The sequence below is a fragment of the Platichthys flesus genome, chromosome 21 (genome assembly GCF_949316205.1).
Source record: "Platichthys flesus chromosome 21, fPlaFle2.1, whole genome shotgun sequence".
Taxonomy (NCBI): Eukaryota; Metazoa; Chordata; class Actinopteri; order Pleuronectiformes; family Pleuronectidae; genus Platichthys; species Platichthys flesus.
This window is the reverse complement of record NC_084965.1, coordinates 16,630,018-16,648,192: the sequence shown is the minus strand read 5'-3', so window position 1 is coordinate 16,648,192 and position 18,175 is coordinate 16,630,018. Positions and strand designations below refer to the sequence as shown.

General features: G+C 43.9%; 1 protein-coding gene across 1 annotated transcript in view; it reads right to left on the bottom strand.

Moving 5' to 3' along the window:
* The window catches only part of sspo (SCO-spondin), a 69,023-nt gene that overhangs the window by 19,052 nt on the left and 31,796 nt on the right, over positions 1-18,175 (bottom strand). Inside the window, exons 73-105 of the mRNA XM_062380033.1 lie at positions 18,081-18,130; positions 17,599-17,769; positions 17,018-17,188; positions 16,847-16,926; positions 16,556-16,725; positions 16,400-16,446; positions 15,992-16,192; positions 15,548-15,718; positions 14,858-15,058; positions 14,608-14,704; positions 14,260-14,480; positions 13,866-14,018; positions 13,125-13,291; positions 12,859-13,004; positions 12,414-12,634; positions 12,172-12,207; positions 11,874-12,038; positions 10,349-10,555; positions 9,235-9,402; positions 8,850-8,984; positions 7,912-8,149; positions 7,287-7,439; positions 7,120-7,166; positions 6,747-6,917; positions 6,403-6,579; positions 5,528-5,683; positions 5,240-5,364; positions 4,092-4,231; positions 3,297-3,343; positions 2,963-3,208; positions 1,036-1,197; positions 352-468; positions 104-242 (exon numbers count right to left, since the gene is read on the bottom strand). Coding sequence (XP_062236017.1) covers positions 104-242; positions 352-468; positions 1,036-1,197; positions 2,963-3,208; positions 3,297-3,343; positions 4,092-4,231; positions 5,240-5,364; positions 5,528-5,683; positions 6,403-6,579; positions 6,747-6,917; positions 7,120-7,166; positions 7,287-7,439; positions 7,912-8,149; positions 8,850-8,984; positions 9,235-9,402; positions 10,349-10,555; positions 11,874-12,038; positions 12,172-12,207; positions 12,414-12,634; positions 12,859-13,004; positions 13,125-13,291; positions 13,866-14,018; positions 14,260-14,480; positions 14,608-14,704; positions 14,858-15,058; positions 15,548-15,718; positions 15,992-16,192; positions 16,400-16,446; positions 16,556-16,725; positions 16,847-16,926; positions 17,018-17,188; positions 17,599-17,769; positions 18,081-18,130 — 4,896 coding nt within the window. The remainder of the gene's footprint in view (positions 1-103; positions 243-351; positions 469-1,035; positions 1,198-2,962; positions 3,209-3,296; positions 3,344-4,091; positions 4,232-5,239; positions 5,365-5,527; positions 5,684-6,402; positions 6,580-6,746; positions 6,918-7,119; positions 7,167-7,286; positions 7,440-7,911; positions 8,150-8,849; positions 8,985-9,234; positions 9,403-10,348; positions 10,556-11,873; positions 12,039-12,171; positions 12,208-12,413; positions 12,635-12,858; positions 13,005-13,124; positions 13,292-13,865; positions 14,019-14,259; positions 14,481-14,607; positions 14,705-14,857; positions 15,059-15,547; positions 15,719-15,991; positions 16,193-16,399; positions 16,447-16,555; positions 16,726-16,846; positions 16,927-17,017; positions 17,189-17,598; positions 17,770-18,080; positions 18,131-18,175) is intronic.

Here is an 18,175-nt window from a genome sequence, read left to right as displayed (position 1 = left end):
AAAGCTGGTGAACTTCTTATATTTCACATTAATCCGTATAAACTATTTTCTACAAGCTAATTGTAATTCTCACATTTCCCTTTCACCCTCATCTGTTTCTTACCAGGTGTTGCAGTCCATGGTAACCTCGTCTTGGGGGAGGTACTCCAGTGTCCCGTTGCCTGATGGGATACCACAGCGACACTCTGTGATTGGCACACACTGACCGTCCTGCAGCAGCTGTCCCGTCGGACACCGACAACCTGAGAAAGAAGAAAGAAAAGTAATATCATTTTTTTGCAGAATGATGTCGGCATGAAAGTTATGTGTTTTTTGAAGAATCTACTGTTCATGTAAGACGTCAAAGTTTACCTGCATGACAGGCTCCTTGGAGACACTGAACATGCTCCCATAAGTCAGTGCAACTGCGAGGGCACTGATTGGCACAGTTGTCTTGGTAGGTCCGTCCCCTGTCCTCACAACGCTCCCCTGGGAAACAAGAAAAATCCTTCTTCACACTCAAAGCTAAGCAAAAATCGTATGACATTTTCTGGATGAATTATATGACTGATACTGAGGAGATTGGATGAAGATTTTAATAACAGCAATGGTCTTCGGTATAATAACTTGAACACAGATTGCTGACGTTCCACTGGTTGTCTTACTCTTGACTCTTTTATGACATAAGATTTGTGAATTTTCACATTATCACAATATAAACACACAACAATCTCCGACCAGCATTAAACTGAGGAAAACAGAAATACAAGCAACCGATGAATCACTTACACTCAAAAGCCAAATCCAAAACAAAACAACGAAACCCACTCAACCCCCTCAACACTAAAATTGGTCGGATAGACTTGTCCAACAACAACTAGTATAATCATTCAAATAGTGTCAACATAATGGTGTATGTGTGTTCAATTCCATTTAGTCATCACCACATCCATTCATATATTTAGAGATGCAAATAATAACATGTTGAAACACAGACACTGCGTAAAACTCAGATATGGAGGTCTACATGAGTTTACAAATAAAGCGTAGTGTTACCTATGCAGAGTCCTGTGTTGCAGCTCTGGCTTTGTGTCTGCTGGCTCCTGCAGCGGGGCCCCAGAGGAGAGGCCAGGGGCCGCCTGTAGCGCTGCTTGACTCCACCACTGCACGGGTCCGCACAGGCCGTCCAGGAACTCCACGCACTCCACTGACACAGATCTGGAAGAGCAGAGTGATTCTCATAGCCACCCTCTACCGTCGGCCTAATTATAATGATTGTAATTATCACGATGAGTGCTGTAATCGGTACCACACTCATCATCATCAACACTAACAAAAGTGTGTTGTTTGTGCCCAGGAACACTCGAGCTGATTAGATTTCTGATTAATACCATGGAGGTGGGAGCTTAAACCATTTGTTCGGCGTAAATCAAACCGCTGTTCATCCTCACTGAGCAGGTTTTAAATGTCGGGATCCACCGTGATGAAGTACGAGACTTCAAGTGTTTGACATGCAAATCACACTTAAGGACCACTGGGCACGAGACTAATTCTGAGCCATTCCCACATATATCAGGCAGAGAAGAATGGAGGGCTGGTGTGAGCAGGTTCAGGAGGAATCACCCCTTTGCACACGCAACACTGAAACCAATCAACTTCATGTGTCCCCACAGATACATGGACATGTAACTCTTCCCTTCTTCAGATCCCCTTTTCCATTCTCACTCCTTTGGGCAGCAAGGACAACAAGGAATCCAACCTTACATGATTCACTGTGGGTGCTGATTGCAAGTGCTTAAACTATCCACTGATGAAAGCGGTGAACTGACACACGAAAAATATCCACACAAAAGCCAATGGAAGTCTAGTAGTAGACTTTTGTTAGATTTCAATTAGAGATAGGCCCAACACGCTGTCATTCTATTCTGCTCTAAATGCATACCACACTGTGTACTGTAGATCCTGGGTTAAAGAGATCCAACTGTGCTGCCACTGGATAGACTGAAAAACTGAGGTATGAGTTCCTGGCACAACCTTCAATTTGTATGCTCAGAGTAGAGATAAACAACAGCATATATCACAGATTCAAATTACAATCCCATTACAGAGTCTATGGAACCAGACAGTACATAAGGTACAAATCGTCACAGAATTTTCCAAAATTCCCTGTAATGACATACATTTGTTTACTGAATACAGTGTTTATGTGCATGTGGAGGGCAGACGTGAGAGGCGATCACAAGCATTCACTCAGGTGTGAACTGACACACTTAGATCTGTCCACTTGTAATCAGATCACACAGTCGCATGTTAATGCCAAGTTTGAACAGGGTCAAAGAGGCAGCATTACATTTTTAAAACACGATCCTGCTGCACCTCTGTTTTTTAAAAAGAGCTTTAAGTCATGTTAGCTCTTTAATCAACTTGATTTGGATATATTGACTCGTGCATCTCTTGTTCCCTCTACTCTTTCAAATCTTCCTGATATTAATCTTGTATTTTATGTTATTCCCTGGTTCGTGTCATCTTCAGCTCTTCAGCTCATCAGCCTTTTATGTCTAACATGAAGCACTTTGAATTGGGCTGTCTTGCCTTGTATTCTACGCACATTTAAAAATGAAATTATCTCCCTCTCCCCTCCAGAGAGCACCATGCTAAAGTCATTTCATCAGCACTGTCACTGTGACAGTCACTCTGACCCAATCTATAATTCATCTCTTTCTACCATACCATGCTTGTCTAGCTCTGACTAGTTCTCTTGCGCTGACTGCATAAAATCATTTGTTTGGGAGCAAAGTGTCACTTTGTTGCAACATGTTCAGGGGAAGTCGCACGGCGCCAAACTGCCAAATTCATTACTTTCCCTCGCAGTGGAGTTACAGAGGGAACTGGAGCCTGACGAAGGCAGACGAAGGAATTGGCGGCACTTCTGCCCCGAGATAAAAGTGAACCTCCCTTTGTCCTCTCGGACAAACACCATTACCTCTGCAGATGCTAACATCTGGACAAAGCCTCTCCTCGACAAGGGGTCCCGAACACTGGCTCTCATCCTCCTCCTCTTTGGGGACTGGGAGACCAGAATCGAGGTCCAGACACGCCCGGAATCGTCTCTGGATGGACACCATCTTAGTGCCACTGATAACCCCAGCTTGGAAAGAGCTGTTCTGCAGGGAGGACGAGGGAAGACAGGGAGAACAGGGAGTCCACTCCGACCACTCGCTGATGATGACTGGAGGAAGGGAATAAAGAGGCAGAGTAACAGGAGGAATGAGCTATCGAAGATTAGCGCTCTTTTCATCGTTATTTTGCCTTCTTACCTTCACACTCTCTCATGTCACACTGCAAAGTCCCTTCATGGCAAAGGCTGGAAGAGTGGGGAGACTGATGTTAACAATACAACTAAACTCATAGAGCCCAGAGTATGTAAAAAAAATACACAGATACAATTAAGTTGAGAGTAAGCATACATTGGGAAGTGATTTAACTGTGAAATAATCCTCTTCTATCTTTGCAATTTCAAAATTATATACAATACTGATATACTGCTTACATTTTGTTCACATTGTACATGTTTATATCTTTTATAGTTTCTTGTGTTTTTTGGGTTATATCATTACTTATGGCATCTTAACCTCTTTTTACTTTTCTTATCTTGTCATATCTTTACTAATGTTATGTTATCTAATCTTATCTTTACGTATCTTATATTATTCTATCTTTAATGTTATTATTTTTACTTATGTCATCTTATCCTATCTTAACTTGCTTTATCTTGTCTTATTCTATCTAAAGTGGCCTTAACTTTTACTACTTGTGTCCTATTATCTAATCTTTACTTGTCTTATCTTATCAAATCTTAACCTATCTTAAAAACAGAAGCAGCAGAGAATGGTTAAGAAGATGCAGCACATACGCACAGCCAGCAGTGTAGCCATGAGTAAAGTTTCTTATATTGCATTAATCCTGTAAATGAGCAGTGCTTAGCAGAGTAGATCAAAAGGTCTGTGTTATAGAAGCTAAATATTAAACTACTCCTGGCGCAGGAGGACAGATGCGGACGAAATTAGCCCCTCTGCCGTGGCTTCATGTATTTTTAACAGCCGGGGTCTAACCAGGTACTGCAGCCGATGGTGACAGTGGTGCCCTGGGGGACGGTAACAGGTGTGGGTGGTTGTCCTGGAGCTCGGTGCTGCAGATGGACGCAGCCACACTCCTGTGGAGGAACACAGGTTCCATTCTGCTGCAGAAGGCCCTGAATGCACAAAAGAACAGACTCACTGGTAGTTTGTTTGTTTTGGTACAATTATCTTTATATTTAACAGTTTATATTGATAGAAAACCCTTAATGAATGTACAGTATATTCACTAAATATGTACATGTATACACAAGAAAAAAGTCCAGTTGCAACACATATTAACATATATTTAAATGCAGTAAATATTTAATATTCAGTCATATATTTTTTTAAAGTAATCATAGTTGAGCGATGGTTACTGGAGTGTTCTGCACCTCTGGAGATCTGTTTTCAGTTCCATATTTCATTATGTAGCCCCCCCCCCCCCTCCCTTGCCTGGACATATCATCAGGCCATCATAGGATTTTGTAATGAATCAAAGCTGGAAGCTGCTGAACTTGGCCAAACAACACTGTAAAATTGTCCTCACAACTCATGCCAAAGTGATGTAGTTAACCGATATGTAGCACACAATATTACACTTTCTAGATTCATACCAGTAGATTTTCTTCCCCTCTGGTCTCGACAGACTGGTTTAGATAAAAGCGACTTTGATGTGACGTTTGAAACACACACACACACACACATACACACAAACACACACACAGTTGCCTATCTGACTACCTGTCAAACCAGGCACCCTTTTTTATATCGCTCAAAGTAACTTGCAGCTATTTACACTGACTGATTGACTGTTCAAAAATAATATAATCTATACATTTTAATAACTGTTAGGAAACACTAATGTGTTATACCTTCTCTCATCTATTCACATATATAAATCAAATCTAACTAATGAATGTGTGTGAAACCTATCAAGAGATCACCTGGGTTGCACTACAAACATTTGATAACAATCATCTAATTCACATTTAGTGAAATGAGAATTAGAGTCGACTGCCATTTTAGAAACAACAGTCATGCACAAGAAAGACTCTGGTTGTTGTGACTCCTCTCTATGTGATATGAACACACCGTATCCTGGATATACTATGAAGTAGAAGAGAGCTAATTAGAAAATTCACCTCGGGGCAGTAGCAGCCAGGCGTACACTCTCTGACACCTGAACACAGATCTGCCCGGCCCTGCAGCGCACACTGCTTCTCACAGGGGGCGCCGCAGTCTGAGTACAGGAACGGGGCGTCGCAGTCTACAAATAGGAGGAGAAAATACTTTACGATGACACTTTGGTTATTTAAGAGCATGAAAGACAATGACAGCTTTGTCATACAGACAACCATGAAGACACACATGCAACCCCCCCCCCCACCCTCCCCCTCCCTTCCCCTCCCTTCCCATGGTCTTTGACTCACTACCACACTGGCTGAGGCTGCATGCTCTGCTCTGCATTTCAACAGGAGTGCATGGTTGTCCCCTGGTGGCCGGGGAGAGAGCCACGCGGTAACGCTGCTGCCTCTGAGAGTCACAGGAGCACTGAGACCAAACGCTCCACTCCGACATGGGACAGCCTGCGGAAGTAACACAAATCAACCCATCTGATGCAACACACAGTTTCAAAGAATTCAAGTAATTTGTCATTCGTTTAGATTCTGTGAAGCACTCATGGGATCCAGTGGTTGCAGAGCTGACTCCACTGATAATTAATCAATGTATAATCGCTCTATTTATATACCTAACATTAGATTATCTTCTTTTGCAATCAATGAACCAACAACCTAAGTACTAGAGTTAACTAAATCGAATTAGCAGCCAAGACTAAACAACATTTTTGGTGTGGAGCCAGATTCAGTTGATTGAGCAATAGGACTTTTTATTTCCATTTTCAGAGATGTTTCATGGAATAATTCATGGAAATACAGACACATGTAAGAGACTGACATGGGTACATGTTTGCATTTTGAATTGAACAGGACTATGAGGTCTAGGGGAGATATGCTGTCCACCGACTGTCATTCTAGTTCCACATCCTTTCAAATTATTTAACCAATATATCAATCATTTATTAGCTACATTTGAAAACATTATTTCAGATGTTTTTCGCTCACTGAGTTAGGCATTAATTGAACCACAATAGTTTATATGTACATTCCTGTATTCCTATATACATGTTCTATAAATGGACCTTCTGCCATGATTGTGTTTACCTTTTTGCCTGTGCACCTGTTATCAAGCTTCATGTGCCTACATTACTGTGTGTGCAGCTTTGTGTACGTCTGCCTCTGTGTACCTGGACATGGCTGTTTGTAACAAAGCTGGGTCTCCTCTCTGTTCCTCTCCGCCTCGATCTCAGTGGGACACGCTGCATCCCCTCCCTCCTCACACACACACACCCTGCGCCGCGACACAGACCCAGCGCCACAGCTCCGAGAACACGTGGACCACGGTGACCAGGGGCAAAGGTCATCTGGAGACGAGGAGTCATACAATCAGAGTAATGTACTGTGTTTTCCTTCATAAACAGCAGTGCGAACACAAACAGTATATCTAAATGTATTGTTGTATTGTGTTGTTGTATTTGAAAATAGAAAAGTATATACTGCATAACTGTGGCATTTATGAGAGTGTACGCACCCAGACAGGGAGGACTACGGCAGTCCTGGGTCTCTCTCTCTGGCCCACTGCAGTCAGACCCGTTGTTTCGCGGAGGGGGGTTGATGCAGGCACGGGTGTGGACCTGTGCCCCCTGTCCACATGTCACTGAGCAGTCCGACCAAACTGACCAGGGCGTCCAACCACCATCCACTGACAACAACACACACGGCACACAGTCATTTGAAATGTCCTTTTTACCAGGAGATGTGTCTGTCTGCTAAGACAGACAAAAAGTTTCTCGAGGGAATTAATGTCAACAAATCTGTGTAAACTAAAGATCAAACTTCAGCAGCAGAATCCAGGCTGTTTACAGCATTTACTCTTTGTCTTTAAGATAAATGCAGTGACCCACCTCTGCAGTCGATGTCCTGGCAGTAGTCTCCCTCAGGGGTGCATGTGCTAGAGAGGCAAAACAGATGAGAAAGAGCTCCAAACACAGACAGGAATGTAATTTCCTTTTTCAGTTCAAACCCTATACCATATATTATTTTCCTCTATGTTTGTATTCATCTGTCTCACCATTGTTTACACTCTCCCTGCAGCCAGGTGTGTCCCACGCTGAGCTCCTGGTCGTCGTGCACACAGAGGGGTGGACAGGAGCCTGGGCTGCAGGATTTATGCTGGACTTCTTCAAACTGGCAATCTGCTCCATCAGTTTCCGGGACCAGAGACCTGACACAAAACAAAAAAGTACTTTAGCTTGTTCGCTCGGCTTGAATAGTGTTTTTCCTCCCAGGTCGTATTGTTCATAAGTTGGTCCCAAAAATGATATCCAGCCATTTTTGTTATGTGCATATATAATCTTAAAACAGGCCTTGGGAAAATAAGGCATGATGTAAAACTTATATTATTGTGATAATTATAATAGCTGGATGACCACTCAAAGTGCTGTGAAGTGCAGGTTATTACCAATCACCCAGTGCATCTATGGGCAGCACTTTTTCTATGAGTGCCATTTCGAGGTTCATTATCTTGCCCAAGGACAATTGCCTGCAGATGGGAAAGACTGACATCCAACTGCCAACCCTCTGGTTAGAGGACGACCACTCCCTCAGACACGGCTGCAAAATAAAATTTGCTGCGAGGGTGGAAATTATATGAAAAACATATATACAGGTAATGTTTTTAATTCACTTCCCTTCACCTGTATCTGGTTCTCTGGCCCTGCCCACAGGTAACGCTGCATGAAGCCCAACTGGACCAGGAGCTCCAAACGCACGTCGCCTGGCAGCTGTCGTTGGTGCAGAGGAGCTGTCCATCGGAGCAGCTGCAGTTGTTACAGTCCACTTGGTGCCAACTCCCGGCCGCCCAAATCTGTCCGAGCGAGTCCACACAGTCACACTGCCAGAGCTGCACGCACATCCCGTCCTGCTGCAACTGGCCTGCACACACGCATACACATACACACACATTAGTTAGTCATTTACACAATGTACAATTTTAATGACCTGACATTATGGCGCGGCTGCAGGTTTAAAGTATTTCACTCATCAGCTGCTAAATGCTCCTAAGATTACTGTTCCAGCTACTCACTAACTCTGCCTGTCTGCTGTGCAGATGGTGTGCAATCAATTTCTTGGGCTTAAAACATCTGCCCTGTTGTTTCTGAATATGAGGATAATTACAGTACACTATAAAAACAAAAGTTGTGGACTAAAAGAAAAAAAGAATCCTGGGCAGAAAGTGTAAAAGGTTCTTTGGAGCAGTGGAGACTTGCAGATGTTGGACGATAGTTCTCTCTGAGGTCGACACTATGAGCGACATCATAAAGCAGAAAGAAATATTTATTAGTGCTATTAACCTCAGATGTATCAGAGCATGGGCACTCTTCCCAGAAACAGGTATCTTAATCCAGTGTCAATATTATATATTGAGCACACAACACTTCAAAGCGCATCCAAACCAGTTTTGGGACAGAACTCACCTGTTTAGCCATAAGCTCAAATACACATACAGCTGAATGGTGCTTATCTGTTCAGAAGCAGCCGGCCCAGCACCTTGAGGGGACAGTCTCTCAGATGCTCAGACAAACACACACACACAGTGGCTTATCTATTAATTAAAAGAGAGCCGTCTTCGTACCTTCAGGGCAGCGACAGCCGGGCTGACAGTCGGTGTTGCCCTGGCACTCGATGCCCTGCTGGAGGTCCGAGCAGCGCTGTGGACACTGGTTGGCACACCACACAGACTCCTGGCCCGGCGGGCAACCTTTCTCATCTGTCAGTACACAAACAGAGGGTTATGATTTATTGTATTTTTATTTTACCCCATGATGGCCCAGGCCTTTTCTTCACATAACACACCTCACCAAGAATTCGGATAACAGGCTGTGCTGATTTTTCACCTTTTACCCGAGAAAATTGCCACATGCTGAATGTACTAGTACTCACCGATGCACAGGATGGACGAGCCCTGAGGTCATAGTATGGAGAAAGTCTAACTCGACAAGTGTTTTCAGGTTTCTCACCACAGGGTTTGGTGTTGCAGGGTTTCACCTGGTTCTTCTCTCCTACACACTTTTTCCCCCCGTTCTTGGGTGGCGGGCTGGAGCAGGAGCGAGTGCGTATGGAGCGTCCACCACCGCAGCGCTTATCACAGCGGGACCAGGGACTCCAGCGGGACCAGCCTCCATCCACTGCAATGTCCAGACACAGACACCAACCATGACAAACACACAGCACTGAATCCCAACCTCAGTGAGAACCCTCTGTCTCAGTCAGCTCGTAAGTAGGATTACGCAAATACCACTTGACAGGTTACCACAAGACTTGGTGGACGGATGTGGTGCGGATCAAGGAAGAACCCATCAAATCTTGGTGTGGATCCAGATCTATGGGCACTTTCACCTTCTTTGCCAGGCATTTTTGCCATTTACTTGATCTCTCAGAGAAAAACTCATCGTTCTTGATGAGAAAAATCTGGCATCTTTCGGGGACTAATATCTATGAGTGTGATTTAGTGCCAGTCAAAGTAATGGATGTAATGAATTTAAATGTGGCTTCATAAGTAGACTGTTGGGTCTGTCACTGAGTGCCCTTGTAGTTTTTTATATTTAATTTAAAAGATTTAGAGGGGTCCCAAATTGGGATCTAAAAAAAAAGTGATATGTCAGAATAAAATGTACTGAATATTTGGTCTTTGTTCAAGCATCTGATGACCCCTAAGAAAAATATACCTCCAGGTTAGAAACTATTGACAGCGACAGACCAAATTGTATTTATCCGGTGTGATGTTTTTTGCATGTTTTATACCATGTCATAAATATAACCACACATATAGCACATAAATGGATTAACATGCTTCATACTTCTGAGTTGTTTTTCTTCAGTTTCCTGGGAGCCATTAGTTCCCATCATTTCACATTGATGAACATAATTTCCATTATCGCTGTTATCTAAATGTTATTTCATTCCATGGTAATGCAGATGCTTTGAATTGTCTGCCCGCCATTAACACAAATCAGCAAGGGAAGGAACTTCCTATCTTAAGTAGTTTAAAGTTTGACTTTCATATCAGGCTGAGATAAAGGAAAGGAACTGATGATCACAACTTCACTCTACGTGCGGCTGAGCTTGGCTGACCTCTGCAGGGCTTGATGTTGCAGAAGCGCTGCTCCCGGTTCCCTGCGAGGATGTCTTCGCACCACGAGCCGTTGGGCCCGGGGCTGAGGAAGGTTCGGATCCTCCCCTGCTGACCCACTCCGCACGATCTCGAACAGTGGCCCCACTCCCCCCACTCTGTCCAGGAGCAGTTCCTCCTCGCACAGTCGGCTCCGACACAGACATCAACTCCGTCTGGGAACACATCAAACAAGACTTGATGGTGTTATCGCTGGCGTGTCATCTCCTTTCAAATTCGAGTAACTGTTGACTATGTGTACAGTATTTATATTCAGGGTTAAGAAATATTTTGACCAATGGATTTCCATGACTTTGGGGATTTTTTCTTTTCCCATGACTTTTCAAGGCCTGGATTTTTAGACATTTTAAAATTCCATGACTTTTCCAGGTTTTCCATGACCGTAGGAACCCTGTATATTGTACTTATAAACCTAAACTCTTCACCTCTGTCTACTTTTTTCTTTCCCAGCCGAAGACACACACTGTATCATTTTTGACATAATTGTGTTTCTCTTTTGTTCTTATTCATTCCTCTTATTGAGAGTAAACCTTTTCTGGTTAGATTTAAATAAATTAGCTCTTATAAACACATAAAACTAAACAACAGTCCCAAACACAGTTGGTAAAAAACACTGTTTGCTCGTATTAATCTCTGAAGTGGGATCAGAAAGTAAAACAAATCCACGACAAAGCCTCTGCTGTTGCCTGTGAGATAAGCGCGGTGGAAATTATAAACCCAGCTACTCACAAACAAAGTCCCTAAGAACAAATCCACAGATGAAATAAAAAACGGTTTGCGAAGAAATGTTATAGTGAGTGAATGCAGCTCATTACTTCCACAACAAGCTTTCTCTCTCACACACACACGCACACACCCAGGCTCTACAACTATGACTAATTCATCCTCTGTTTGATGTATTCAGCTGAATGGAAAAGTTTAGCAGGACTTTTCTTTTGGACTAAATGTGCACCCTGACACTTGCATTAACAATCTGGAGACGCCTGATTCAGTAGAGTGCTCGACGTTTAGCGGCTGGAGTAGTTTGCAGATGGACAATGGGTCTGTTGTGTCCAATCTACCATTTACGGGGATACCTCTTTTGTACCAACATTAGCGAGTACACGCAGGTTTTTAAACACGAGTAGAGGAGTTTTCTTCTCTGTTAATTTATCCTTGCGGGTGACACATTTCCATTACTGCAGGTCAGAGCCGAAGCTGATAACAACCATTGTCTGCCGCAGAGTAATTTTCCCCCGGGAGTGAATACCGCTGATTCAATCCATTTCAAATGCAGAGAAAAGCTCATGTATATTCCTTCCAGGCTCCAACTAACTCTTGTATACTCACAATTTACTTGCTGTTATTGGAAATATATTTGCAAAAGAAACTAAGACAAGATTAACAAGGATCCGTTTACAGCGTGAGGAAGCTGGTTGGTGAGATTTGGTATCAATCTTAGAAACTGACAGGATTGAAGTGATATACCTGGACACTGGGGCAGGTTACAGGCTTTCTCTTGGTGAGAGCTTCCAGAGCAGGGAGGTTTTACACATTGTCGATGGCGGGACTTCATGGCCGGCCTGACAGCATCAGTGCAGGTCTTAGTGCAGGGACTCCACAATGACCAGGGAGAGAAGCCAGCATCCTCATCTGCAGAAGGTGGACGAGGAACGAATATGAGAAGTGGAAAGGACACACAAACAAAAACACGAATATATGAATAATAAAATGACTTCAGAATGGTATGAAATGGTAATAAGTTTTGTATTGAAGGATAATTTACCTGGCAAAGCTGGTTCTTCTGTAGGACCAATAATAACTGCAAAAAAAGGGGGACACAAATGATCAGTTCAAGATTCACTATTTAATGTTGGGCACAAGCAAGCACTTGACTCTTATAATGGCTGAAGACGAAAAGATCAAAAAAAGCGCTTGGAATTAAAGGAGATATAAATTCAGAGTATTCATTCTCTAAGAATCACAGCCCCAATCTCCCTCTCTGTCTGCCTAATCTACCGTCTGTACCTGGGCAGTCAGGGGCCTGGCAGTAGGTGGTTTCCTGGCGTGGACCCTGACACGCTCTCCCTCCGTGGGCTGGTGCGGGCTGAGTGCAGCCCTTGGAGCGCGTTTTCAGGCCCAGTCCTCCACAGGACAGCGAGCAGGGGCTCCAGGGGCCCCAGGGTGACAAGCCACCATCGACCGGGCAGTGCTCCAAAGAACAGTTCCACCTGCCGTGTTCACAGCCGCTGCAGGGAACAGAAGGGAGGAGGGATTAAGTTGTGTTGTGGTCTGAAGGGTTTGTTGACAGCAGTTTATGAGTTTATGAGAGGAAGGCCACCACCCAAATGTTCGATGAGGATTAAAGGCAATTTTGCTACCATTTAAGTAAATGGTAGTGGGTGTTCTGGGTAATTAAAGACTGTATGAAATGTATGTGTGGCTGCAAACAACCCCACGGTCCTCAGCTCACCATGTGCTGCAGTCGTGATCCAGTGTGTCTCCAGGCTGAAGCTCCATTCCCTCCGAGATGTTGTAGAGGCGCAGGGATGAGACCGGTGTGATGGATACACTCTGTAAGGATGCCAGCAACTCTCGGTCCACCAGACACGGACACTCCTGAAACATAGATGTATGTTAAATACAACTTTATGATCTTTTCATCTTAAGAACGTTATTCAGATTCAACTACCATCAATCTATCAGAGTGCTAAAGTCCTAAGAGGAGAGCGAAACCACCTGCAGACAGACTCCGTGGTGCTGGTACGTGAGCAGAGGGCAGTGACATCCTTCCTCGCAGCCGTCTGAGTAGCAGCCCTCTCTGCCGCTGATCTGAGCGCAGCTGAACGGACAGCCTTCACCTCGTTCACACTCCCTGTACAGCCGGCCTGGAGGGCAGCCCACCTCTGCACAACATCATAAACATACAGAGATCACTGATGGAATTTATTCAAACAAGAGCTTTTCTACAAGAGCAGGGAACCTTACAATTGAAATGCCTTTGATGCCCTAGCTACAATTATTGATTTGAAAATGTTATTACTCATCTTTAAAGGCTGCAGAGTTTCAGAATTCCTCCTGGTCACTCCCAAGTCACAGTTTGTGACAAAGGGAGATCGAGCTGTTGCAAATACAGCCCCAGCATTTTGGAAAACCAAACTCAGCCACACTACCTCTCTAAAGTCTTTTTTAAACTTGTCTTAAAGCCTTTTGGTTTGATTGGCATTTGTTGTTACTGTTAATATTTATGTTTCTTTTAATCATTTTACTGCTTTATCTCTTTTGTGCAAACGTCCTTTTAGTCAACTGTTTGTTTTTTCATATTTTGATTGACTTCTTATTGTTAATCATTTGTTTCATTGCTAAGAAAAGTGTTAAATAAATAGAGATTTTATGCTGTCGGTTAGACCTGTGATACGCTGGCAAGTTGTCCAGGGTGTACCCCGCTTTTTTTAAAGGATAAGTGGTATAGATTCTCACCGAGGCAGACCTGGGTGTTGCACGTCTTGCTCTGGCGCCTGAGGCCGCTGCAGGGAGGAGGGCTGCAGAGACGAGAGCGTGTCTGTTGCCCTCCACCACAGCTGACCGAGCACGCAGACCAGCTGGACCAGGGCAGCCACGGGCCCACGGAATCTGGAGGAGATGTGAAAGATGAGACTGCATTAAGAAAGAATGTGAAATGCGTTGATTTCATCCAAACACTGTAAACGTCATTTAGCATCAAGGAAAAATTTGTTATATCATTTATGTGTCAGGGTATTGTTTTATATTTGCAGCATTGTGCATTTCACTATATAATGTCAGTACGAGGAATGAAAGCACGTGAGATATCAACTGATCAGGCTATAATATGGACATGTTCAGACATCACTACCTGTACAAAGGTGTATGTTGCAGTCTTTCTGCTGCTCAGCGGCTCCCGGGCAGCCTCTCCCACCGCTCTGAGGAGAAGGATTATCACACTGGCGTCCCCTGAACTTCACTCCTCCTCCGCAGGGCAGCGAACAGTCAGTCCAGGCTCCCCATTGGCTCCAGCCACCGTCAACATTGCAACCCGGCAGTGACTGACACCGCAGAACTCCAGCCTCGCATGAACTGAGACAAAAGGAGAAGACAGCAAGATTCAAAATGAAGGAAAATAAAGATAATGAAATTTTACTTTCAGAAAATAAATCCTACTAAATAGCATATAAACCGAATTATACATATTAAATTTTTATACCAGTTTTTGCAGTCAGTGATGATGCTGTCTCCTGGATTCGCAAACTGCCAATCAGATCCTCCAGGCCATACCCATGATGCATTGCTGGAATCTAGGCCTCCAGAAACCAGAGACAAATAATACACAACTCAATAACCAGAGACCTAACAGTTCTTCATTATACTAATCACCGCCTAGTCTAACACACGATCAAAATACCACATTACAACTTCCAGTAGTATGTTTCAAGTAAACAGTGTGTAGATCTCACCTGTGGCAGAACTATTATGGTATTTGCATTGGCAATCGTCCCGGGCCACACACACTCCATCCTGCAGAACCATGTCCACTGAACAACCACAAGTCCGGCTGCACTCAGGGGAATCCAAGCACACGGTGTCACCATGGAGATCGGAACAGGAGCGAGGGCAGGGCTTCCCACAAGGCCATTCTTCCTGGCCTCCACCACAGTCTTCCGAGGACAGGAGAAATTACAAATAATGTGTGGAGGGTAACAAAGTGAAAGTAATTTGTAACCCTCCAAGGAGTGAGGTCAATCACAGGTCTTCAGAATGAGAGAGGTGAGGGAGAAGCTAATGAGCTGAGGGGCTACTGGAAAATAAAAGGTTGAATTAAAAACCAGGAAGCTTTAAGAGTGATAGATGAGCACAGGAACATAGAAGATTCAATCAAAACAGAGAGTAGATAAATCCTTTCAGACATCCAGGGCCTCGGGCTCTCTTTGATATTCAACTCGTTCCACTCTCTCCAGGATTCAGCAGCAGATAAAATAATGGATCACCCCCTTGTTTCTGATAAGGTCGAAGTTTTTATTCCACCTTCTCTAGAGCAAATGTTTCACTCTTCTTTTCCTCATGTTATCCTTATTTGACTGTCATAACTAACTGAGTGCTTCTCTGGATACATCCACAATGAATACAGACTTCTCTAATGTACTTACCTGAGCAGATGGTAATGTTGTCATGGCAACCACGTTTCTGTCTGCTCTCTCCAAGACAGGGCAGCCCACCAAACCTGGCGGGGGGGCTGTTGCAATCCCTGGTGCGGGCGGACAATCCGGCACACGCGTCACAGTCCGACCAATCCGACCAGGGACTCCATGAACCGTGGACTGGAGAGAGTGAGAAAAATAATCAAAGAAAGTGATGAGGATTGTGAGAGCTGGGAACTGAAGAAGAAGTAGATAGATACACATATTCACACAAGTATACTTCATATTCATTTTAATGGGGGTTTTAAACCTTTGGAGAAAAGCAAACAAAAAACATGATAGAACTTTTATTTAAAAGAATGAGTCCCTATGAAATGATCTGTATTATTTGCCCAAAATCTTCATGTACTAAGAGTAGTTCTATATAAATATCACTGAGTGGTGGCGTGCTACCTGGACAGAAGGTGATGACAGGGCAGGGCTGTCTCTGGATTTGAACTCCGACCCCGTTGTGTGTCTCTCGTTCTCCTGTGCAGGCCGCCCCTCCACCCTTGGGCTCAGGACAGCCACAGCTCCTGTAGCGGGACACCGACTCTGCGCCGCAGGTCCTGGAGCAAGGAGTCCACTCTGACCACTCGCACCACTCACCTGGCACTGAAACCACAAATCTACATTTTTCAGACATTCTGAACATACAATCGTCCCATGAAGTTTTTACATTGATCACAAAAGGGAAACTTAAAAGAAATGAAAAAAACTTTGATTTGCCAATTGAAAGATGTAGATTTGTATGTGATTCATCAATCATGCATAGCTTCCCAACACACACACACACAGAGACTAACAGCAGGTCTAACTCACCTGGGCAGGAGTAACTCGTGCAGTTGAACCTCCCGCCCTCACAGGTACTGAAATATAGGAATTACAACATAGTGACATTCAAACAAATTATTCCTCAGCGTTTCTCTGTGTAATGTAAATGTAGTGTGCAGTAGGTGATCTTTGTATTATTCTGACCAGTTGTTACATCCATCATGGGCTGTTGTAGTCTCTCCTGGCTCAAGCCACTGCCCGGTGCCGAGGTCCAGGCAGGGACAGTCTTCTCTGTCCTCACAGACTGTCCCATTCGCAGATAGGACCTTTCCCTCCGTACAGTAGCAACCTGGCTCACATCGCCACTCACAGTGCTGAGGGACAACGGGAGAAGCACTTAAACATAATCAGATTCTTCTATTTCTATCTATAAGCATGATTTCCTCCTCAACCTGTGATAATAAAGACCAGGGTCATGTTTGGTGTGGTACTCACTGCCAGGTCCTCACAGGAGCGAGGGCAGGAGGGACCACAGCTACTGAACACTGTGCCTGGGACCTGAGAACATGGAGCAACTGCAAAACACCAAACACTAGCATTGTTATAGCTGTAGAAAAACACAAAATGAACGCACAGATAACACACCTTTACAGTCTGTTATCATACCTGGACAATGGTTAGTGTTACAAGCTCTGACATCAGTTCCCAGACCCTCACAGTAATTCCCCTCCCCCTCTGGACTGGGACTGTCACACTCTCTCCTCCGGCTCTGGATTCCCCCACCGCAGGACTTGGTACAATTCGTCCAGTTACTCCAATGACCCCAACCTCCGTCACCTGGAAAGAGACAACAAAGCATCAGGGGGGAAAATCCAAACAGCTTCACAGTAAATTAAGATTAGTCAACTGCACATACCATTTCAATTCATAGGGCAATGTTTCACACCTTAAATATAGACCAAAGTCTAAAATGTCAACTTAACATGGGCTATTAGTCCTCTGAATTAACTATAAAAATGGTGTGACTTATACCGTCATCCATTTGTCATCCTTACATCCTGAGTCTTACAGTGTGTTCACATGCAAGTTGTCTGGAGACTGACACATGCTAGAGCTTCAGGAAAAATGGATGTGGTCCGACCGCACTAGTCTGACAGTCTGCATTGTGCATACACCCACATGGAATGCAAACATCTTTAAATACCAATAAAAAAGGTTCAATGGTCATTAACGTGGAATAAACTCACGGTCACATGGGCTATTGATGCAGAATTGGTCCTCTCTGTGAGGTCCCAGACATGGCAAGCCGCTGCCAGAGAGCTGGGGACTAGAGCAGAACCTGTACCGAGACTGGAGCCCTGCACCACACGACACCGAGCACTGACCCCAGGGAGTCCACATGGACCACTGACCATCAACTGCAAAGAGAGACAGACAGAGAGAGACAGAGAGAGACAGACAATGACAGACAGACAGAGACAGAGTGAGAGAGAGAGAGAGTGAGAGAAAGAAGAACACAAGGTAGAATGTAAGATTAAATTATTGTTACTCATTTTACTTTTTCATGCCTCATCACAACAGCTTTACTGTCAATTATATTTCATCATATTACTGTAGGCAGAATTTAGATTAGATTACTGACATGAAAACACTGTAAAGAAACTGAAGTAAAATCAGAATGAAATGAGAAGAAATACAAGACAAAGCACATCAAAGAGTTTTTGCCAACCGTTGCATCTGTCTTGAGAGCAGTTCACCAGCCTCCCTGCTTCACATGTACTGAAACATAACAGTTTAATTAGAAATAAATTTGTATACACTAAT